The sequence below is a fragment of the Plecotus auritus genome (genome assembly GCF_963455305.1).
Source record: "Plecotus auritus genome assembly, chromosome: 9".
In the NCBI taxonomy this organism is placed as follows: domain Eukaryota; kingdom Metazoa; phylum Chordata; class Mammalia; order Chiroptera; family Vespertilionidae; genus Plecotus; species Plecotus auritus.
Genome location: NC_137783.1, coordinates 107,891,220 through 107,915,646, shown reverse-complemented (window position 1 = coordinate 107,915,646; position 24,427 = coordinate 107,891,220). Strand labels below are relative to the sequence as shown.

The 24,427-nt window shown below is 41.3% G+C and overlaps 2 protein-coding genes across 3 annotated transcripts in view; one reads left to right on the top strand and one right to left on the bottom strand.

Annotated features, from left to right (window-relative positions):
* Window positions 1-24,427, top strand: part of ACER3 (alkaline ceramidase 3) — a 135,714-nt gene that overhangs the window by 26,287 nt on the left and 85,000 nt on the right. The gene's annotated exons all lie outside the window — the stretch shown is intronic.
* LOC308234069 (N-alpha-acetyltransferase 10-like) lies at window positions 14,569-15,335 on the bottom strand (the record flags this gene model as incomplete). Its single annotated transcript, XM_080641267.1, has 1 exon — window positions 14,569-15,335. One exon carries the CDS (start codon window positions 15,333-15,335, stop codon window positions 14,628-14,630), a length of 708 nt encoding a protein of 235 aa, XP_080497393.1. The 3' UTR covers window positions 14,569-14,627.

Here is a 24,427-nt window from a genome sequence, read left to right as displayed (position 1 = left end):
ACGGGCTGGATCCAGCCCAGGGGTCGTAGTTTGCCCACGGCTGAACTAGACTATCTATCTGATGGATCTCTCAGTTATAATTTTTATTGATAAATACTATTTGAAGATGCCCCAGCCAGGTGGCTCAGTTGGTTGGAGTATTGTCCTGTACACCTAAAAGGTTGTGGGTTCAATTCCTGGTCAGGGCACATACCTGGACTGTGGGTTCCATCCCTGGTCAGGATATATACGAAAGGCAACCAATTGATATTTCTCTCTCACATCAATGTTTCTCTTTCTCTTTCCCTTTTGCACTCCCTAAAATCAATAAACATATCCTCAAGTGAGGATTAAAAAAATCCAAACTGAAAAGTGATATTTACAGAGTTATACTATTTAGATTTTTTAAAAAAAACACAACCAAAAATACAGAAAAGCAAAACTTTGTTTATGGACCCATATGTGTAAAATAATTTTTTAATGAATTACAACGATGCATACAAATTAACACTAACCATTACCTCTGAAAATGTGTGAAGGGTAATTGGACTGGAGAGATGGGTGACCTTGACTTTATCTGTAATAATATTTCTTTTATTAAAATAAAAGGCTTGACAGAGGTTTAAAATGTAAACAGTGATCAGTTCTGAGGAGTGGATGTTTGTTACATTGTTCAAACAACAGTGATGTTGTATAGCCTCTGGTACTATATATATATATATATATATATATATATATATATATATACACACACACACACACACACACACACACACACACACGTATATGTATATGTGTGTGTGTGTATATACACACACACATACACACATGTATATGTATATGTATATGTATATGTATATATATATATTTTTTTTATACCAAGCAACTTACAGGGCTGCTGCTTTCCAAAATAGATATTTAATGAATTTCAGTTCTTCCCATTTTCTTCACCCATTCCTACAGAAAGAGTGGATCAATAACATACTACACACTCAGTTTAATATCCTAGTTATTTAAAGCTTCTCCAGCAATTTTAAAGACCCCCCTAAATGATAATATATTCTGAAGTACATATTCAGGAAACAAACATTCTTTATGATAGATTGGGCCAGAAACTAGTCTTTACAAGAAATACCAGTGATCCCAGAAACCAGTTTTTATGAGAAATACCAATGATCCCTGTTTAGCAACTTTTGTGTTGCTATTTGATTTTTACTTCTGTACTTGAAAGTCTTCTGTAGATTATAACTCACTAGACACTATTTCAAATGAATTAAAATGAATTTATTGTGAGACCTTTGTTATTTAGCTAATTTGTTCCTAGTACACATGCTATTGGTGTGATTATATCTGTTTCTGTGGTTGCCTCTTTTATATTGTTTAGCTTAAGTAGATAAGGCATTTATCTATATTCTGATTTAGTGAAAAAAATACTATCTGTTCAAGGCAATCTGTGCTAAGTGCCAGATGAGAGGTTAGAACATTAAGTGCTGTCAGAAGAGGGATCCCAGCGGTTGCTCAGTGGTTGAGCATCAAACCATGAACCAGGAGGTCACATGCCCTGGTTGCAGGCTCGATCCCCAGTGTGGGATGTGCAGGAGGCAGCCTATCAATGTTTCTCTCATCGATGTTTCTATCTCTCTATCTTTCTCCCTTCCTCTCTCTAAAATAAATAATATTCTTTTTGAAAGAAGGAGTGATCATTTTTAGTAGGGTGATTAGGCAAAATTTACCTAATTGAGTTGGGCCCTGAAAGTTTCAATAAAAAGTGAAAGGAAGTAGGTATTATCAAAGTAATCATTTTCAGATTTTGTTATTTCCATAATGCCTCTTCATCTGGTGCATAGTTTGGAAACTTCCCCCTTTTGACCTCTGTATAAATCTAAAGTCTTCATAATACTTCTCCAGGGAGTTCAAGACCATCTTACTTCCCTTGCTTTTCTGAGTCTTCTCCATCGCGTTTATCTATTAACTGTTAATCTCACTGTTCAGCTTTCATCCTTGAACCTTTTCCAAAGCAGCATTATATTCACATAATGCTCTTTTTTCTGTGAGTCTTTCCCCTCCTCTATAATTTCCATCTTGTTAGGCTAGAGTTTACCGAGAACATAACTGATAATGGAGCTCCCAGGACCTTTTATCTCTTTACCACTATGTACTTGACCTTTCATCCCAAACCTAAAATTATACATCATTTTGAATTTAATATGAACACTTCCATTTTTACAATATGTAGTTTTAAAATATTTTGTTACAACTTACATGCAATAAAGTGAAACTTGTATGTTTTTTAAAATAATGTAAAAAAAGTTTTCATAAATTAAATATTTTTGAAGCCAATATATGTATGCCAAAGAAAATAGAGTGACTCCTAGATTAGTAGTGATAAAAATCCTTCTTAAGGCATAATTCAAGTGCTACCTCCTTACTAAACACCCTCTTGGGTTCCCTCCTCACCGCCCCCCCGCCGCACCCCCAACTATGTTGTTTGTGCTGTTTGGTCCTGCCATTCTCCCTTGCTAGTTGTTTATCTGTCTATCTTTCCTACGAAATTGTATATATTCTTTCTTAGGACAGAAATCAGTGTTATTTACTTACTAACCTTTCTTCCCATTTCCCACCTCAGTGCTTTGCCCATAGAAAATACTAATATTTGTCAAATTAAACTGAATTTGTGTTTATCACTTTTTAAAGTAAGACAGTAGCTCCTGGAATAATGTTGCTTCATTCAACATTGTTTCATTATAATGTTGATGAAGGAAAAAAAATCGATTCCAAGCCAGGGCCACTGTCTGTGTGGAGTTTGCATAGTCTCCCCATGTTTGCGTGTTTCTCAGGGTATTCTGGTCTCCTCCCATAACCCAAAGATGTGCATGTTAGGTTAACTAGTGTGTGTCTACATTGTCCCAGTCTGAGTGAGCGTGTGTGTGGGTGTGAGTGGCCCTGTGATGGAAGGGTTGGTTACTACCTTGCACTCTAACCTGCCAGAAGAGGCTCTGGTCACCCATAACTCTGAACTGGTATAATTGGGTTGGGAAAGAATTATCTTACTTGGTTTTATTTATCTTTCTTAAATGTATGTATAGCTCACATTTATTTCAATTTCAATGTTAGAAGTGTTTTGGGTCTTTACCTAGAAGTTTTGTGTTGTTTTTGTGACCAGAAATATGCCACGGGAACTTAACTCTTGCTTATAGAAACTAGCCTGTGCTAAAATTGGTTCATTTATATGTTGTATTACTTAAAGTCGCACTTTCCATGAACCCATCAATGGTGTTGAGAACCAACTTACTGTACCTGTATTGGTTTCCTGTTTTTATTTTTATATCAGCCCTACTTAACTACTAAGTAGTAGAGTACCGAGTACTATAACACACATTTATGTGATTTTAAAAAAACTTTGGATGAACCAAAGTATCCAAAAACTTTGTTATTGTCTGGAGTGGAAGGCAAACTTTCTCCCTTCTGACAACTGTTCTTGAGTTAGTCCAGGTACAAGAACTTTTTCCAGGCAGCACTTTCCAGGTAGCACTTAATTCTTAACGTTGCTAGATTATGGAAGTTCCTGTATAATGCTCGATTGATCTTTCTCATATCAGAGTGATCTTTATGTGTATTACTAGAGACCCGGTGTACAAAATTCGTGCACGGGGTGGGGGGTGTCCCTCAGCCCAGCCTGCACTCTCTCCAATCTGGGACCCCTCGAGGGATGTCCAACTGCCCATTTAAGCCCGATCCTGGTGGGATCAGGCCTAAACAGGCAGTCAGACATCCCTCTCACAATCCAGGACTGCTGGCTCCCAGCTGCTCGCCTGCCTGCCTTCCTGATTGCCCCTAACCACTTCTGCCTGCCAGCCTGATCACCCCCTAACCACTTCCCTGCCAGCCTGATTGATGCCTAACTGCTCCCCTGCCAGCCTGTTTTCCCCTAACTGCCCTCCCTTGCAGGCCTGGTCACCCCTAACTGCCCTTTCCTGCAGGCCTGGTTCCTCCCAACTGCCCTCCCCTGCTGGCCATCTTGTGGTGGCCATCTTGTGTCCAAATGGGGGCAGGATCTTTGACCACATGGGGGCAGCCATTTTGTGTGTTGGAGTGATGGTCAATCTGCATATTACTCTTTTATTAGATAGGACAGAGGCCTGGTGCATGGGTGGGGGCCAGCTGGTTTGCTCTGAAGGGTGTTCCGGATCAGGGTGGCGGTTCCCTTGGGGTGTGGGGCGGCCTGGGCAAGGGGCCTGTGGTGGTTTGCAGGCCAGCCACGCCCCCTGGCGACACAAGCGGAGGCCCTGGTATCTGGGGTTTATTTATCTTCTATAATTGAAACTTTGTAGCCTGGAGCGAAGCCAAGCCTTCTGCTTGCTCAGTGGCGGCAGCCATTTCTGTTGGGACGTATGTATCTTCTATAATTGAAACTTTGTAGCCTTAAACGGAGGCCTGGGCGGGCCAGGGTGTGCAGAAAGCTTGGCTTCCTCCATTGCCAGGGAAACCCAAGCCTCCCTCCTGCTCTCTGTGGCCGTAGCCATCTTGGTTGGGTTTATTTGCATATTTGCTCCTGATTGGCTGGTGGGCGTGGCTTGTGGGTGTAGCAGAGTGATGGTTAAATTGCATATTACTCTTTTATTAGGATTTGGTCATATTTATTGTTTTCATCATATTTAATTATTTAAATATTTTAAATATTATTTGGTTTCTTTCTCCATTTTACAAATCAGGAAACTAAGGCTTAATTATAAAGTTGCCAAATTTATACAGCTAGGAAGTGGTAGTAGGTATGAACAAAATATTGCCTACTATAAATTGAGGAGATTAAGTTAAATGATTTCCCTGTCTTCTTCTGAAGTTCTGGGGTCTTTAACAGTTTTGAACATTTGCCTAGGTAGTAAAATATTTGAAAAATGCTGTGGGGAAGTGCTGAGTTTCTTTAAGACTCAAACCAGTTACTATTTTCATTTGGCTCATTGGCTCGCTGTGTGCAGGAGGGCTCCTCATGAAACAATATATAGATCACTTTTTTTTTTTAGCTTCACCAGGTTTTAATGCTTCTATTTTTTAATCCTTAGCTCTGGGAGGTGGTTATACAATTGTAAATACAACTGAGCTCTAAATTGTCTACCCAGTTGCCCCTGGGCTCTGTATATTCTGCCAAGGTTGAGAGAACTAAGACTCTTGAACACACTGGCTCCACCTACTGTCAGGCTGAGGCAAACATCTTGCCACTGTATCTTCATTCAGAGTTGTTTGAAATCTATTCTTTTGCACATTGTCATTTCCCCCTTTCTTTCCTATACTTTTTAAAAAAGGAAAAGCAACATTTTATTAATGCATATTTACTGTATAATTATTATACCCACATAAAAATTAAAGCACAGTGTTAAATATTATGTGAAAAGTAATCTCTACAAATTTATCTAATACTAGAGGCCCAGTGCACGAAATTTGTGCACGGGTGCGGACCCTAGGCCTGGCTGGTGATAGAAGCGCAATGTCTGGCGTGGAAGGGCAGGTCCCAGCTGACCTTTGGGCCCTGGGAAGCACCCAGGCCCCCATGCGCCCCCCCTCTGCCTGAGTCATGGCGCCCAAGTCCCCACGCAAAGATGCGGTCAGTGCAGCTGGACGCCGCAGGCCGGGATGCAGTGTGGGCCTCTGGGCTGCTCAGCAACACTGCACAGAAGCTGGGCGGGCAGTGTGCTCTCTCCCGGCCGGCCTCTCAGACTGGCTCCTGCACGAACCAACGGGGAGCCTGACCGGCCCCTGTGGTCCCCGTGGCTCCCTGCCGCTGGGGCCTGGCTCACTGGAAGAAGCCATGCAGGTGTGGGGCAGGCTCCTTGCTGATGCCCAGTACCTAAGCACGGGGGCTTCCCCGGCACGCAAGCCCTGGCATCCCAGGGCAGGGTAGCAGGGGGAGTGAGATCAAGCTCAGCGGACACCCTGCATTCTCACTGCACTTCCATCCACGTCATCCTCGCCCCAGGTAGCTGGTGAGATGTCGCAGCCCCCTGCCCCAGGTGCCGCAGGAGATTGGTTGCCACCACCCACCCCAGTTCCCTGTCCCAGGCTGAGGCCCGGCCCCGATTGGGCCATCAGGGCCTGCTGGCCACTGGTCACCATCTGCAGGGGGATCAGTCAGGGCCAAGCCCCCCAACCCAGCTCCCTCAGCGCCTGGGAGCCAGGCAGTGGCCCCGCCCCCTGCCGCCTCCACGGGTCACTGTCTATGGGGCATTTGGGCCCTGCTCACACCTGCCTTGGCCTGGAGCTGCCCCTCCACCATCCTGCTGTGGTCCCGCGCTCGTCGGGGCCCATCGGGCTGGCAGCACCTCCACTGCTACCTGCTGCCAATGCCACATCACCAACATCCGCCATGTTCCGTATCAGCCCCTGCTGGTCAGCGCATGTCATAGTGAGCAGTCGAACTCCCGGTTGAGGGGACAATTTGCATATTAGGCTTTTATTATATAGGACTAGAGGCCTGGTGCACAAAATTCATGCACGGAGGGGTCTCCTCAGCCCAGCCTGCACCCTCTCCAATCCTGGACCCCTCGGGGGATGTCTGACTGCCGGTTTAGGCCCGATCTCCAGGATTGGGCCTAAACCGGCAGTCAGACATCCCTCTCACAATCTGGGATCATTGACTCCTAACTACTTACCTGCCTGCCTGTCTGATCACCCCTAACTGCCCCCCCCCCCCCCGCTGGCCTGGTTGTCCCTTACTACCCCCCCCCCCCCGATTGTCTGGTCACCCCAAACTGCACCCCCACTGGCCTGGTCACCCCTAACTGCCCCTCTTGCAGGCCTGGTCACCCCTCACTGCCCCCCCTGCCAGCCTGGTCACCCCACACAGCCTGCTGCTCAGTCGTTTGGCTGTCTCTCACTAACCCCCCTGCCGGCCTGGTTGCCCCACACAGCCTGCTTCTCGGTCATTTGGCCACCCCTCACTAACTCCCCTGCTGGCCTAGTTTCCCCATGCAGCCTGTTCAGTTGTCTGTTCGGTTGTGATGGTTGCTTAGGCTTTTATATATATAGATGATAAATAAATATCAGTACAAAATTACAAAATAAAAACTGCACTGAGAAAATAAGAAAGAATTTGACAAAACACCATTGTAAAAATAACAAAATATTGTTCTGAATTGCTATAATAAAACTAAACTCATGTAGAATAGGCATTTTGCAACATTAACCATTGATGCATGAGAGTCATAACATATAATAGATATTAAAAAACCATTATCAGTAAATCACAATAAAAATAAATCAAACATGTTAGAAACCCATAAAAAATCCAGAGGGTAAATAAGGAAACAATTATAAACAGTTATAACCCGTGGAATTTTAAAGATTTCTTCCTTCAGAACAAATGAAAGAACCTTTATTCCAGAAGGAGTACATAATATGAGAATTAGAAAAGATGTTAAAAATCATTGACCTTTGCAATATCCAATTCAGATAAACACATACTATAGCAAGACTAAGAATTGGGGAAGGCAATCAAAAATTCAAATTATGATTTCATGCCTGCGGTTAAGTAATAGCCATAAAGAGCACAATTTCCTAACTATGGAGCAACCTTTAATTATGCAATTCTTCAGTCACAAAGTACATGTACTACAGAGTATGTGCTTTGAACATTTATTAACTGAGGTCTGAGCCAACATTGGTATAGGACAAATTACAAAGTGAGTACAGACAAAATATAATACAGGCAAAGGTCAATCACATATTAAACATAAGAGAAAGTTTAAAATCTTATTAAACAAAGGTAAGCTTTCAGTCCTTACTATATGCCATACAATGTTCTAAACCCTCTAACACCAGTAATATATTGAAATATTCTTGAGGTAAATTATCACAACTTTTCAGATAAAAACAATAGGCTCAGGGGTTTGTATATAATGCTAGTTCAAACAGAAAATAAATTTGACAGTCAAGATTTGAACCTGGGCCTACAGGCTCAGCTCACATGTTCTTAAGCACTAAACACCACTGCCCACTCAAGAAGTGAGTACAAAAATCACAGCAAAACCCAGCATATATGGAGAAATGCTTCTAGAAAATTACAGGAGTGGTGCTGTGTTACTAACAGTGTTACTGTAAAATGGCATCTGAATTATCACTCATTGAGTGTGTTGATTTACAGTGACTGGACCATGATGCTGTCTTGAGCAAGCTGTTCTTGGGTCTTGATACAGTGTGAGGGAAGGGGTGAGTGTAGGGGACTCAGAAAACTTGGATATCCAGGAGCTAAAAATTAATGTTAAAAAAGTAACAGTGTGCTGCATCCAGATTGATAAATAATCTGAGGAAAGACAGAAGAACAAAGCTTTTGCTTCCACATTTATAAAAATACTAGAGGCCTGGTGCACGAAAATTCATGCACTGGGAGGGGGGCGTCCTTCAGCCCAGCCTGCCCCCTCTCACAGTCCGGGAGCCCTCAGGGGTGGGAGGCGACTCGGCGATCAGGGGAAGGCGACGCCCCATCACACCTCTGCTGCTGCCACTGCCAGCAGTGCAAGCCTCGGCCGGCCTTGGTTACCTGAGCCTCGGGTAGCCCTGGGCAGCTGGGCAGCTGCCATCAGAGGCTTGCCTGCACCTCGGGCCGGTCCTGGGCGGCTGGGGAGCTGAAGGGACTGGGGGACTCCGGAGGCAGGTATATGGAGTGGCCAGGCCCACCTAGGCCACCCCATGCTGCGTGCCTGCCACCCCGGCAGGGCTGAGGGGACTGGGCCGCCATCTTGTGGCTGTGGGTGCTGCCATCTTTGAGGGCGTGGCAGTCAATTAGCATATTCCCTCCTTATTGGTTGTGGGTGCTGCCATCTTTGCAATGGCGTGAGGGTCAATTAGCATATTCCCTCTATTAGGTAGGATAAGTGTGCTAGGACAGAAAAGTCCTTCTCTTAGAAAAAAGATAAACTGATTTAGAATGTTGTACAATGGTGATCCATTCTGAGAGAACTATAACATGGGTATGGGGGAAATGGAAGAGATTTTAAAAAAGAGTCAGTGTGATAATGGTGGAAGGAACATAGGTTTAACTCTATTGTAATATTTGCCCCCAAATGTATCAAATTTAATACTCTTAAATTTCTATTTGTAGGCATATACTCAAGAGAGTTTTACTACATATTCTAGGAAACATGTATAGAATGTTGTTAAGAAGTATAAAAAGCATAATTCTAGAAATGGACATGACGAGGAGAATAGATGAATTCAGTCTGTCCATATATGTGCAGATACAATGAAACTGTCAAGAACACAGTAATGGAGGCTTACCATGAGTCCAAGATGATGAATCCCTGTTGGGGAGGACAAAGAGTTTGTTGGAGGGAGTTTGTTAGCAGCAGGCCTTTGTCAATGTCTAAACTTTGGGGGACATGTGATTATAAAACAGTAGATCCTTGGATTACGTCGGAGATCTGTTTCTTTTTTTTTTTTTTTTTTTTTAAATATATTTTATTGATATTTTACAGAGAGGAAGGGAGAGGGATAGAGAGTTAGAAACATCAATGAGAGAGAAACATCGATCAGCTGCCTCCTGCACACCTCCCACTGGGGATGTGCCCGCAACCAAGGTACATGCTCTTGACCGGAATCAAACCCGGGACCCTTCAGTCCGCAGGCCGACGCTCTATCCACTGAGCCAAACCGGTTTCGGCGGAGATCTGTTTCTATGGCGCGACGTAATACGATTTTTGCCATAAGTCGGAACCCACCTACATAAGCACCTACATCACTCACATGGAGCACATACACAGCAGTAATGAAATGAAACAGTAAAAAAAAATTTAAAAGAAAGATAACTATTCCTGACCTTTGCTTGCGGTAAATAAATAATAAAAAACATAAAGCACATATGTACATATGTCAAAATGATGGAACTTTTTTTTTTTTTTTAAATATATTTTATTGATATTTCACAGAGAGGAAGGGAGAGGGATAGAGAGCTAGAAACATCGATGAGAGAGAGACATCGATCAGCTGCCTCCTGCACACCCCCCACTGGGGATGTGCCCGCAACCAAGGTACATGCCCTTGACCGGAATCGAACCCGGGACCCTTCAGTCCACAGGCCAACGCTCTATCCACTGAGCCAAACCGGTTTTGGCGGAACTTTTTTTTTATAAATACTGTAAATGGGAGATGGCGACGTAACCATGAAACGACGTACGTCAAGCCCGACGTAACCTGAGGACTGCCTGTAGTTAAAAGAAAATAACAGACCAACTGAATTATCAATTTCACAATATATTTTAAAAATAGAAATTTATCACTTTTGGCATGTTAACCTTTTTGAGGCCAAATGTCCTTGTTTGTTGCCTATAATAATAAAAGCGTAATATGCAAATGGACCAAATGACCAAACAGCAGAACGACCGTCCAGACGACCTTCCAGACAACCACGCTATGACACGCACTGGCGCCAGGCCAGCCAAGGCAGGTGCAATGCGATTGGTTGGGCGGCCCCGCCATCGCCCCACGATTGCCCCACAGAGGGAGGCCCAGGCCACCCTCTGCAGGGCGATCAATGGAGGGGCTTCACAATTGATTGCCCCACAGAGGGAGTCCCAGGCTACCCTCTACGTGGCAATCAATCATGGAGCCCCAGCCAGGTGGGCGGGGCCTCCCTCTGTGGGGCGATTGATCTGGGGGCCCCACGATCAATTGCCCCACAGAGGGAGGTCCAGGCCACTGACCAGCGATGCTGTGGTGGGTGTGCCAGGCCAGCCAGCAATTGCCCCACAGAGGGAGGCCCAGGCCAGCCAAGCTATCACACCCCATGCCTGTCACCTGCAGAGGGAGGCAACTGGTGGCAGGGGAGGAGGGGCAGCGCCATACAGATGGCAAGCAGTGGCAGTGGGGCCAGCTGCTGGCAGCCAGGGGAAGGAAAGCCCCAATAGGCCCTGATCACCAGCCAGGCTTAGGGACCCTACCTGAGGGGTCCCAAATTGTGAGAGGGCACAGGCCAGGCTGAGGGACACCACCACCTCCATGCATGAATTTCGTGCACCGGGCCTCTAGTATAAAAATAATAGTGTTGCTTTTTCTGGCCTCCTCTAATTATCTGAAATCATGTATCTGGATCTCTTAACACAATCGCTTGCATAAAGAGACATGAGGTGAGGAATGTTCTTACTCTGTAGACTAGTGGATATATAATGTTATTATGAATCAGTGGAAATTAATATGTACTTATCCAAAGTTAATAAATTTTGACCTCATAACAATCATCAGAACAAAGGCCACCTCAAGGGCAAAATAACATAATGACACACAACAGGGAATGGATTCTACTGAAAGGCATTGTTAGTAGCAGGTGGTTGTAGAAACAACTTTTGGCACTGCCATGGAGAAGGTTGATGGGCAGGGGTGTGGTCAGCAACATAAACAGTTGACTGTAGCCAGAGAATAAGAGAGCACTGGGATGTGGGTCAACCATGTGAAGTTTTTATGGACTCCAGTTTAAAAGATGAGATGCAAAGCAGCCTTTAAGTGTTAACTGAAGAATGTCATTTCACCCGGGGAGAGAAGATTCCTATAGTTCTTCAATATCATGTTCCTGGACAGAGTTCTCTGAGCAGGGTCCAGGCATTCCCACTCCTCCTGAGAGGATTCGATGGCTACACTCCTGGTAAAGAGTCTTTTTTGGCTCTTCTTTCCTCTTCCTCTAGGCCTCTTTCTCAGGTGAGATCAATCCTGAGTGTGTGATGTTCAACTCTATTCACTTCCAGGTCTCCTATACTTTTGATACTAGAGTTTTCTTTTTGCTTGCAAGAGGTGACTTTACATATTAACAAATCTTGAAGTTACTGAACTGTTGTCAACCTTCTTACCAATAAATTGTATTTGGTGTATAAAAATCATAGTTTTCAGATTTTTGGAAATCCCTAAGTCAATATACAAGTAGGATTTCTCTCTTGGGAAAAAAAGGTTTCTTAACATTAATGTTTTAGTACACTATTGTGTGAGATATGAATGAACCTCTAGTTTTTATTTTCAGAAAAAAAACCAAACCTGTTTTAATTGAATTTTCTGGGATCACCTCAAACTCTTAGTAGAGGTAATTTAACCTTTATTTTTCTACCATTCATTTATATTATTATTATTATTTCTTTTTAATTCTCACCTGAGGATATACTTAGAAAGAGAAAGGTGGGGTGGGGGGACTTGGGGAGAGAGAGAGAGAAAAACATCGATGTGAGAGAGAAACATTGATCAGTTGCCTCCCATACACGCTAACTGGGGATGGAACCCACAACCTAGGTATGTACCCTGACCAGGAATTGAACCCGAAACCTTTTGGTGTACAGGGCGACACTCCAACCAACTGAGCCACTCAGCCAAGGCCATTTATATTATTAATATTTTAATTTTAAATCATAAAACAATATAACTACATTATATATAGAAAATATGGGGAAAAAGAACAGGAAAAAAAATCCATTATTTCACCATCTTAAAATTCCCATTCTTGTCATTTTGGTGTTTGGGGAACCCTCACCAAGCATAGTTTTACCCAGCCATGATTGGTGGAAACCTAGTTTTGTAATTGTGCTAATTATCAAATTTTTTTACACCTCAGCTTCAAATTCACTATTGCATGCTCTGAGAAAATGGACCTGGGCCCTTAAAATGTTGCCTTTGACAAGCTGGCAGGATATTAAACTTTGTCAGTGGACACAAGAGAGGAAGGGGTTTTTCTTCCTGGTATGGTGTTCTGGCTTTACCAGTGCCTGGGTCTGCAGTGTGCAAGTGACTTATCCAGCATCTGTCTCATACAATGCTTGAGGCTTCTCCCAATGGCCAGATCCTGAAGCTGGGTCAGCTTCTCCAGGCCAGCTCCTGGCAGAGTATTGCAATCAGTAGTCCCCTTCCTCTATGTCATCAGCTTTCCCTGGCACCCAGGGAAAAGTAGATTAAGAATAAATTCCAAACCCGGGGTGGGAATGGCTGGGGGGAGCGGTCAATTGGGGGGAAAGGAGACATATATAAAACTTTAGACAATAAAAAAAATTATTAAATAAAGTAAAGAATAAATTCCGAAGAGTGAATTTTCAATAAAGTGTATAGGTGTAGTGCCCCAGCAATTTCTCTGCTTTTTGGTGAGCTATGGTCATGCACTGTCCAACAAGATCTAGATCAAAAATTGCACAAGACCCAGACCTGCAGGAAATTGCGCAAGACCCAGGACCCCAGACCCCGCCATGGGACTCCCCTGAGTCCTGCCGTGCCACGAGACCCAGAGTCAAGTCCCCGCCCACCTATATGTGCCTCACCATGCACGCAGCCCTGCCCACCCACATGTGCCTTGCTGCGCACACCTCCTGGTGACTGGTCTTTGGTTGTTACGGTGTTAGGGCCACTGGGTTTTTATAATATAGATGATTCTTTATAGTAAACTTTTCCTGTTCAAATTACTCTGTCATTTATCTCTCACTAGAGGCCTGGTGCACTAATTTGTGCACTGTTGGGGTCCGGCAGGCCTGCCCTGATCGGGGCTGATCGGGCCGGGACAGCTGGGAGGAGGGGGCCACGGGCAGTTGGCCGGCCAGCCCCACGCCCTGGTTGAACTCCCAGTCAAGGGGACAATTTGCATATTAGCCTTTTATTATATAGGATGATTGGACCCTGACCAATACTTTTTAACCAAAATTTTTCATTCTGTGATCATTTTCTGTGCATGTTCAGTAAAGTCAAATTAGTTAACATTTATATATCACCTTATTTACAAAGCAATTTCATATCTATTATTCTGTATATCAGCTTTTTATAAAACAGTTCGTTTTTTTTCTTCTTGACTTTATAGTCTTAGTTTGACTCTGTAGTCTTCTTGACTTTTTAGTTTTTTTGCCTTTGTGGTTAATTCTTTTCATGGCCTATTTAAAACTTGTTGCCACTCGAACATCATGAAGATGTTCTCCCATGTTTTCTTCTAACAGTTATATTGTTTTACCTTTTACCATTAGATCCACAGCACATCTGGAATTTATTTTTTATAAAAAGTGTGAGCTTGGTATTCAGATTCATTTTTCCCTATGTAATTATCTAGTTCCAAAAGACCATCTTTTTTTTTTTATAATATATTTTTATTTCAGAGAGGAAGGGAGAGGGAGAGAGAGATAGAAACATCAATGATGAGAGAGAATCATTGATTGGCTGCCTCCTGCACGCCACCTACTAGGATCAAGCCGGCAACCTGGGCATGTGCCCTTGACTGGAATCAAACCTGGGACACTTCAGTCCGTAGGCCGACACTCTATCCACTGAGCCAAACTGGCTATGGCAAGGCCATCTTCTTTATACTATACTACAGGGCCATGTTTTTCATAAATCAGATGAATAAATGTTAGTTTGTTCTTGGAATGTTTTTTTTTAAATATGTTTTTATTGATTTCAGAGACAGGAAGGGAGAGGGAGAGAGAGATAGAAACATCAATGATGAGAATCATTGACCAGGGAGCAAGCTCGAAACCCAGGCATATGCCCTGACCGAGAATTGAACCGTGACCTCCTGGTTCATTGGTCAATGCTCAACCCCTGAGCACACTAGGCTGTTCTTGGAATCTTTGTTTTTTCCTTCCCCCACCCTGGGTGAAGTTTATTGTGAAACCTCAGGTGAGGAAGGGAGGGGCAGGCCAGGGCAGGGAGAGGAGGCTCTAGGAAGCTGAGTCGGAGGCCTCTGAGCTGTCCTTGACGTCGGTGCTCTCTGTGGTCTCGCTGACCTCGCTGAGGTCCTTGCTGTCACCACCGCTGTCCTCAGCAGCCAGGCCCTTCTCCTCACGACCGGGCTCTCCTGAGCTGGGCAGTGAGTTGCCCTTGCCCTCCGCCTTGTTCTCGATGGCGCCCAGCACTGTGTGCCTGCCCTTTTCCTTCAGCTCCAGGTGCCGCCTCAGCTCATCGGCCATCTGGGTGAGATCCCACTTCACGGCATATGCATCTTCCCCATCTGCATAGTATTTGGGTTCCACTTCACTGATCTGAAAGTTGAGGGTGTTGGAATAGAGGTGCAGGGCGGCCCGGTTACTCTTCCTGACATGCAGGGAGACGTATTTGGCATTGAAGTTCTCGATCATGGCTCGGGAGGCCTGGTCCATCAGCTTCTGAGCCAGGCCAAGGCGCCGGTGGGAACGCTTCACAGCCAGTGAAGTGATATGTCCGTGAGGCACATCATCTGGGTCCTCTTCCATTTTGGCCAGGACAGACCCCACAATCTTCCCATTCTCATCCTCAGCGATGTAAGAGAGCTGGGGCCAGGAGAAGCCATGGTAGAAGTAGTACTTCATTTGGTAGTTCTCTGGCAGGCACAGCAGGTTGCAGTGCTGCATGTTCATCAGGTCCTCTGGCCTTGCATTGAGGATGTTCATGATGGCGATGAGAATGGCGGCTCCCAGCGGATCGTGAACGCGCAGTCAGCTGCTCTGGCTGGACCCGGGCTGGGGCTCGGGCTGGAGCGGGGGCCAGGTTCGGGTTCGCGGACTGTTCTTGGAATCTTAACTGTTCTATTTTTCTATTTGTCTATCATTGAAAATAGGCCTTGATATCTAATAGTGTAAATCAAGCATGTCAAATTTGTAGCTGATGCCGGCTGCGAGTTTGACATGTTTGGTGTAAATACTTCAGTTTTGTTGTTTTCTTGGCCTTTTTAATTTTCATGTAAAGTTTAAATCAGCTTATCAATTTGTACCCAAAAAACCTGTTGGGAGTTTTATTAGTCTTGCACATCTTTTGCTAGGTTTGTACCTGGGTATATGATGTGTTTTGATGCTATTGTAAGTTATATCTGTAGCTCCACAGCTGCAGTTACAGGTTCAAACTGCAGTCTTACTTGGGAGTCAAAAATGTATTTAATCTATGTTTACTCAGCTTTATAGAGAGATACATTAGTTGTAGCATCTTTATCTGACCTGGATGCCCACTAACTACCCAAATCCCCTGTCTCCAGGTCATTTGAAATGTATTTCTGATTTCTATAGTATGGATATATCAGCTGAATTTAATATTATATGTACCTTTGGGCATGTTTTAATTCCTTTATCTCATTCATCAGTAAAGGTTTTCATTAGTTTGAATCCTAGGGCTCTCCTGAATGGTACGATATTCTACAGGTTTACTTAAAGCTATAGATAACTGTTGTTTAATCTGTCTAGCTCTACACCTTATGTTTTCACACTCCACCTAGGAAGATTATTTTGCTATTTGTGCAAATTGAAATACTCTCTGATATCATTTTTAAAATATTAATAAGGACTTTTTTGTGTAAACATTGTGCTAGTGCATTTAGGGGAAGGAACATTGGCTGTAAGGACAGAGAGCTGTAAGAACTTGAGTAAATTATATAATCTCTCAGCCTGATTTTATTATTTGTATAATAATACTTCACAAAGTTGTTGTGAAGAGCAAATAAGTTAGCACATGTATAATGTGAGGTCTAGTACCTGATACTTAATAGGCTATCAGTAGATGTTAGTTCTTTCTCTCCTTTCAGAATCTGGCTCAAATCTTATCACATCTATGAAACTATCCTCAACTATTTTATCCCCTTTCTTAAAAGGTTCTTTAACTTTTTATTTTATCAAAGTAATAGATTAAAAGGTAGATTAAAAAAACCAGCTAGTGTTAAGACTTGTAGCAAAATCAGAAAGCAGTGCTTTCCCTAACTCTTTCCTTTCTATCTCTAATTCTACTCCCCAGAGGCAAAACTTAAAAACAAACAAAAAACAGCTTTATTGAGGTATAGTTGACATACAATAGAATGCAGAATTTAAAGTGTACAAATTGAGTTTTGATGTGTGTATACACATGTGAAACCATTACTGCAATCCAAGATAGTGAACATATCTGTCACTTCCAGGTTTTCTCATGTCCCTTTATAAGTCCTCCTTCTCCATCCCACTGTCTCTTCTTCCTGAGCCCTGTCCCACAACCACTGATCTATTTTATGCCACTATAAGTTAGTTTGTATTTTCTAGACTTTTATATGAACTGCTTTAATCTGTCTGCTAATTCTGAAATCTGTGTCAGTTCTGGATTGGTTTCAATTGATTATTTTTCTCATTATAGGTTGTGTTTTTCTTCTTTGTATACCTGATAATCTTTGATTGGATGCCAGACATTGTGTGTTTTACTTTATTGGATGCTGCAGTGAACATGGAGTTGCAGATCTTTGAGATACTATTTTTTTATTTTTATATTTTAGTATTGTGCATGAAAACAGACTAATTCTTTCTTTTTCTTTTTTTTCTCTATGGATTAAGGTATTACATATGTGTTCTTATCCCCCTGACTGCCCCCCCCACCTCCCCACTCATGCCCTCACCCCCCTGTTGTCTGTGTCCATTGGTTAGGCTTATATGCATGCATACAAGTCCTTTGGTTGATCTCTTCCCCTTATCTCCACCTTCCCCTACCTTCCCTCTGAGGTTTGACTGTCTGATCGATGCTTCTCTGACTCTGGATCTGTTTTTGTTTATCAGTTTATGTTGTTCATTATAGTCCATAAATGAGTGAGATCATGTGATATTTATCTTTCTCCAACTGGCTCATTTCCCTTAGCATAATGCTCTCCAGTTCCATCCATGCTGTTGCAAATGGTAAGAATTCCTTCTTTTTTACCGCAGAGTAGTATTCCATTGTGTAGATGTACCACAGTTTTTTAATCCACTCATCTGCTGATGGGCACTTAGGCTGTTTCCAAATCTTAGCTATGGTGAATTGTGCCTCTATGAACATAGGGGTGCATATATCCTTTCTGATTGGTGTTTCTAGTTTCTTGGGATATATTCCTAGAAGTGGGATTACTGGGTCAAATGGCAGTTCCATTTTTAGTTTTTTGAGGAAACGCCATACTGTTCTCCACAGTGGCTGCACCAGTCTGCATTCCCACCAGCAGTGCACGAGGGTTCCTTTTTCTCCTCATCCTTGCCAGCACTTGTCGTTTGTTGATTTGTTGATGATAGCCATCTGACAGGTGTGAGATGGTACTGCATTGTTGTTTTGATTTGCATCTCTCGGATAATTAGTGACTTTGAGCATGTTTTCATATGTCTCTTTGCCTTCCTTCTGTCTTCTTTCAGAAAGTATCTATTTAGGTCCATTGCCCATTTTTTGATTGGGTTGTTTATCTTCCTTTTGTTAAGTTGTATGAGTTCCTTGTAAACGTTGGAGATTAAACCCTTATTGGAGATAACATTGGCAAATATGTTCTCCCATGCAGTGGGCTTTCTTGTTGTTTTGTTGATTGTTTCTTTCCTGTGCAAAAGCTTTTTATTTTGATGTAGTCCCATTTGTTTATTTTCTTTTTAGTTTCCATTGCTCTAGGAGCGGTATTGGTGAAGAAATTGTTTTGGCATATGTCTGACATTTTGCTCCATGTGTATTCCTCTAGTATTTTTATGGTTTCCTGTCTTATGTTTAAGTCCTTTATCCATTTTGAGTTTATTTTTGTGTATGGTGTAAGTTGGTGGTCTAGTTTCATTTTTTTTGCATGTATCTGTTCAATTTTCCCAGCACCATTTATTGAAGAGACTGTCTTGACTCCATTGTATGTTCATGCCTCCTTTGTCAAATATTAATTGAGCATAGTGGTTTGGGTCAATTTCTGGGTTCTCTAGTCTATTCCATTGGTCTATATGTCCTTGTGCCAGTACCAGGCTGTTTTGAGAACATTGACTTTGTAATACAGCTTGATATCTGGTATTGAAATCCCACCTACTTTGTTCTTCTTTCTCAGGATTGCTGCAGCTATTCGGGGTCTTTTTTTTTTATTATAGATGAATTTTTTGAGAGTTCATTCTAGGTCTGTGAAATATGTTGTTGGAATTTTAATGGGGAGTGCATTGAATCTATATATTGCTTTGGGTAGTATGGACATTTTAATGATGTTGGTTCTACCAATCCATGAACATGGTATGTTCTTCCATCTGTTTATGTCTTCCTCTGTCTCTTTTTTCAGTGTCCTGTAGTTTTCCGCTTACAGGTCTTTTACCTCCTTAGTTAAGTTTATTCCTAAGTATCTTAATTTTTTTGGTGCGATGGTAAATGGGAGACCAAAAAAAGCAATACAAAAGATCAATGAAACCAAGAGCTGATTCTTTGAAAGGATAAACAAGATTGATGAACCTCTAGCCAGGCTCACCAAGAAGCAAAGAGAGAGGACCCAAATAAACAAAATCAGAAATGAAATAGGCGAAATAACAACAGACCCCATAGAAATACAAAGGATTGTTAAAAAGTGCTATGAACAACTCTATTCCAACAAACTAGACAACCTGGAGGAAATGGACATATTCCTTGAAAAATAAAACCTTCCAAAACTCAATCAGGAAGAATCTAAAAATCTCAATAGGCCGATAACTATGGAAGAAATTGAAGCAGTCATCAAAAAGCTTCCAGCAAACAAAAGCCCGTGGACAGATGGATTCACAGGGGAGTTTTACCAAACATTCAAGGAAGAACTAAAACCTATCCTCCTCAGACTATTCCAAAAAATTCAAGAGAAAGGAACACTTCCAAACTCATTCTGTGAAGGCAGCATTACCCTAATACCAAAACCAGATAAGGACAACACAATGAAAGAGAATTACAGGCCAATATCCCTCATGAACATAGATGCCAAAATCCTCAACAAAATTCTAGCAAATCGGATCCAGCATTACATCAGAAAGATCATACATCATGACCAAGTAGGCTTTATCCTGGGGATGCAAGGATGGTACAATATCCGCAAATCAATAAACATGATACATCACATAAACAAATTGAGAGATAAAAATCACATAGTCATATCAATTGATGCAGAAAAAGCATTTGACAAAATCCAGCACCCTTTCTTGATAAAAACTCTCAGCAAGGTGGGAATAGAAGGATCATACCTCAACATAATAAAAGCCATATATGATAAACCCACAGCCAACATCATACTCAATGGGCAAAAACTAAAACCATTTCCCCTAAGAACAGGAACAAGACAGGGATGCCCACTCTCACCACTCCTGTTCGACATAGTACTGGTAGTACTAGCCATTGCGATCAGACAAGAAGAAGAAATAAAAAGCATCCAAATTGGAAAAGAAGAAGCAAAATTGTCCTTATTCGCAGATGACATGATACTGTACATAGAAAACCCTAAAGACTCCATAAAAAAATTATTAGACTTAATAAATGAATTCGGCAATGTAGCAGGATACAAAATTAACACCAAGAAATCTATGGCATTTCTATATACCAATAGTGAACTTACAGAAAGAGAGACTAAAAAAGCAATCCCATAGAGTATTAAATTTGACAGTAAAATAATAATCACGTTTTCAGATTAATTTAAATAGGCTAATTCAAATAAGTGAATATTCAAGAAAATTTAGTTGTACTAGACAAAAAGCTGTTCTTAAAGTGTTAACTAAAATTTCTATTGGTAGTTCATCTCATGGTAAAATTCCTGAACATGCAATGAAACTAAAGCAGTCATATTTTTGTGCAAAAAATTAAAATTTAAAGTTATCAAGACTGCATTATAAAATTTACAAAAGCCTCCATTAATCAAAAAAGGGGGGATAGTAGGGTAATATCATGTAAGGAAAAATATCCTATAAGTAAATTACATCTAGAAAATTTTTACTTTACAAAATTAATTTTTATTTGTAATGCTAACAGCAAGACACCCATGAAAAACACACATGGTGTCTAAATAAGACAAAGGAAAATCGTTTGGGCAAAAATAAAAAGGATCCCAAATCAATTATATAGAAAAGATTCCTTTATTAACTTTCGGTCGAGAATATGTTTGTATATTTTCAGAAAACAACTCCAAGACCATGTGGATTCCTGCAACAGAGAGGAATTGACAGGTCTGCTCCAACCACGAAGACAAGAGGAGAAACAGTCCAGAGATGGGAGACGCTGACGACGCCTTGCCACGCTAGCAGTCAGAAGCTGTGTGACGCAGCAGCGTGCCTAGGACCAAACCAGAGAGGGTTGGACCTGCATTGCCACCATGTGCCCACCATCCAGATATCATTGCTGACATGTACACATAAGGAACTGTTTGACATTGAAACGGGGAATCAGAACTGTTGGACATTGAAATAGGAACTCAAACATTTTTTGTTATTATATGTTTATTTCTAGTCTGCAGTGGCAAGATTTTTTAAAGGAAAGAAAAGGGGGAAAAATAGATACAGAAGCAAAGAAGCATTGAACAGACTGTCAAACTACAGCAGGAAGGCAGAGGAGGTTTTGGGGTAGGGGGCTGTAAGAGATCAACTGAAGGACTTGTACGCATGCATATAAGCATAACCAATGGATAAAAGACACTGCGGGGGGGGGCAGGTAAAGGCATGTACTGGGGGGAAGGGGAGGGTGGAGGGAGGTCAATGGGGGAAAAAAGAGACATATGTACTACTATTTTTAATACTTCAAACAATTAAAAAAAATAAAAAATAAAATAAAAATAAAAAAGCAATCCCATTTACCATTGCACCAAAAAAATTAAGATACCTAGGAATAAACTTAACTTAAGGAGATCCTATTTTCACTTCCTTTGGATATATACCAAGAGGTGGAATTGCTTAATTAGATTGTAGTTCCATTTTTAATTTTTTTAGGAACCTCCAAACTGTTTTCCATAGTGACTGTCCCTCTTTACATTCCCATCAACAATGCACAATGATTCCACTTTCTCTACACCCTTGCCATCATTTGATGTTGGGTGCATGTATATTTACAATCGCTATATTCTCTTGATGAATTGACCCTTCATTGTTACATAATGATCTTTGCCTCTTGGCTTAAAGTCTGATAAAAAGAGTAGCTATCCTTGCTCTCTTTTGATTTTTTTCACTTGCGTAGAATATCTTTTTTCATCACTTCACTTTGAGCCTATGTGTGTCCTTGAAGCTGAAGTGAATCTCTTGGAGACTTGAACCATTTACATTTAGAGTAATTATTATTTTTTTAACATATCTTTATTGATTTCAAAGAGGAAGGGAGAGGGAAAGAGAGATAGAAACATTAATGGTGAAGGAGTATCATTGATTGGCTGCCTCCTGCACGTCCCCTATTGGGGATCAAGCCCACAACCTAGGCATGTGCCCTTGACCAGAATCAGTCCACAGGCTGACGCTCTATCCACTGAGCCAAACTAGCTAGGGCTAGAGTAATTATTATTTTTTTTAAAAAAAATATATTTTATTGATATTTTACAGAGAGGAAGGGAGAGGGATAGAGAGCTAGAAACATCAATGAGAGAGAAACATCGATCAGCTGCCTCCTGCACACCTCCCACTGGGGAGGTGCCCACAACCAAGGCACATGCCCTTGACCGGAATCGAACCCGGGACCCTTCAGTCCGCAGGCCGACGCTCTATCCACTGAGCCAAACCGGTTTCGGCTAGAGTAATTATTAATAGCCTACTGTGGATTACTAATGCCTTTCTGGCTGTTTTGTAGTTCTCTTGTTCCTTTCTTTCTCTCCTGCTGTGTTCCTTTGTGAATTTATGATTTTCTGTAGTGGTAGGCTTAATTTTTTTGGTATCTCTTAATTTTTTTGGTATCTCCTATAGGTTTTTACTTTGTGGTTGCCATGAGGCTTACATATAACAGTCTCTTCACGCTGATAGTTTCTCATACTAAAACTCTACCTTTTATTCTCCCATTTTAGGTTTTTGATAATACAGTTTACCTGTTTTTTATTGTGTATTCATTCACAAATTATTGTAGCTTTACTTATTTTTAATATTTTTTTCCTTTTACCTGTATTGCTAGAGTGACTACTAGTATACACCATCATATTACAGTTCTGAATTTGGCTATATATTTGCCTTTACCAGTGTGTTGTATATTTTCATGTTAGTAAATAATATTCTTTCAAATCAGCTTGAAGATCCTTGTTTTCTATCTGTTTATAGCTATAAATTTTCCCTTTAGCACTGCTTTTGTTGCATTTCACTAGTGTTATGTTGTGTGTTCATTTTAATTAATCTCTAAGTATTTTCTAATTTCCCTTGAGATTTCTTCTTTGATCTGTTGGTTGTTTTTTAATTTCCATAAGTTTGTGAAAATTTCCAGTTTTTCTTCTGTTATTTATTTCTAACTTCATTTTATTGTGGTTGGAGGAGATACTTTATATAATATCTATTTTTTAAGCCTCTTGAGACTTAATTTATGGCCTAATATATGATCTACTTTGGGAAATGTTCCATGTGCACTTGAGAAGAATTTATATGCTATTGTTGTAGTGTAGAGTGTTCTGTATATGTCCATTAACTGGTATATGTCTTACTTAATATCAGCTCCAATGTTGAAATTCATTTATTTGAAATTTTGAATGTATTGTGCCATTTTATTCTACCCAGAATAAATTTATAAAATAGTTTAGCTATTTATTTCCCCATTTTACTATTTATTTCTGCTGTTGGGTTTTTTTTTGTTTGTTTGTTTCTTTGCTATCGTTTGAGTTTTGTTTTTATAAAGATAAGAGCTGGGAGGTCATGATTCGATTCCCAGTCAGGGCATATGCCCTGGCTGGTGTGGCTCAATTGGGTGAGCATCGTCATTGGTTCAATTCCTGGTCATAGCATATGCCCAGGTTTCAGGTTTATTCCCTGGTCAGGGTACACACGGGAAGCAGCTGTTCATCGATGTTTCTCTCCTCTCTCTCCCTCTCCCTTCCTGTTTCTCTCTAAAATCAATTTTAAAAAACATATTTAAAAAAGAAAACAAAAACAAAGATCAGATTAAGATTCGTTGCCTTTCATGTTTTATTAGAAACTAAAAACATTACTACAAAAATGAAATTTTAAAAAGAAGTGCAAAGTGCAAATCCTCATTTGTTAGTATTTGATTGAGCAGACAAAATTAGCACAATCCTGTATTTCATCTTGTCATACTGTATCCATGGACCCTCTCCATGGCATGGTGTAGGCTGCCTTCTCCAACCCATTTTCTGCTGTATCTTTGAGGTTTTTTCTGAGACACTTTTTCGTTTTACCTTTAGAATTTACGATTTTCTTTGGTAGATGTTCATGTTGACAATTCTTAGTTTCATTTGTCTGAAGGTATCTTTATTTTACTTGGGTTCTTTTTGTTTGTTTGTTTTTATTTTGTTAATCCTCACTTTTGGATATTTTTTTTCTTGATCTTTTAGAGAGAGTGGGAAAGAGAGGGAAAGATAGAGAGAAATGTTGATGTGAGAGAACCACATCGATTGGTTGCCTCCTGCACACATCCCCACCAGGGCCCAGGCTGGGAAGGAGACTACAACCAAGGTATGTGCCCTTGACTGAAATCGAACCTGGGACCCTTTGGTCCATAGGTCGACACTCAATCCACTGAGCCAAACTGGCCAGGGCCTACTTGGGTTCTTAAAAGAAATTTTTGTTGAGTAGAAAATTTTCTTTTAGCACCTTGTAAATATCATTCCACCATCTTTCTGAGAAGTTATCTCTTTAATGTTTGTTAATAA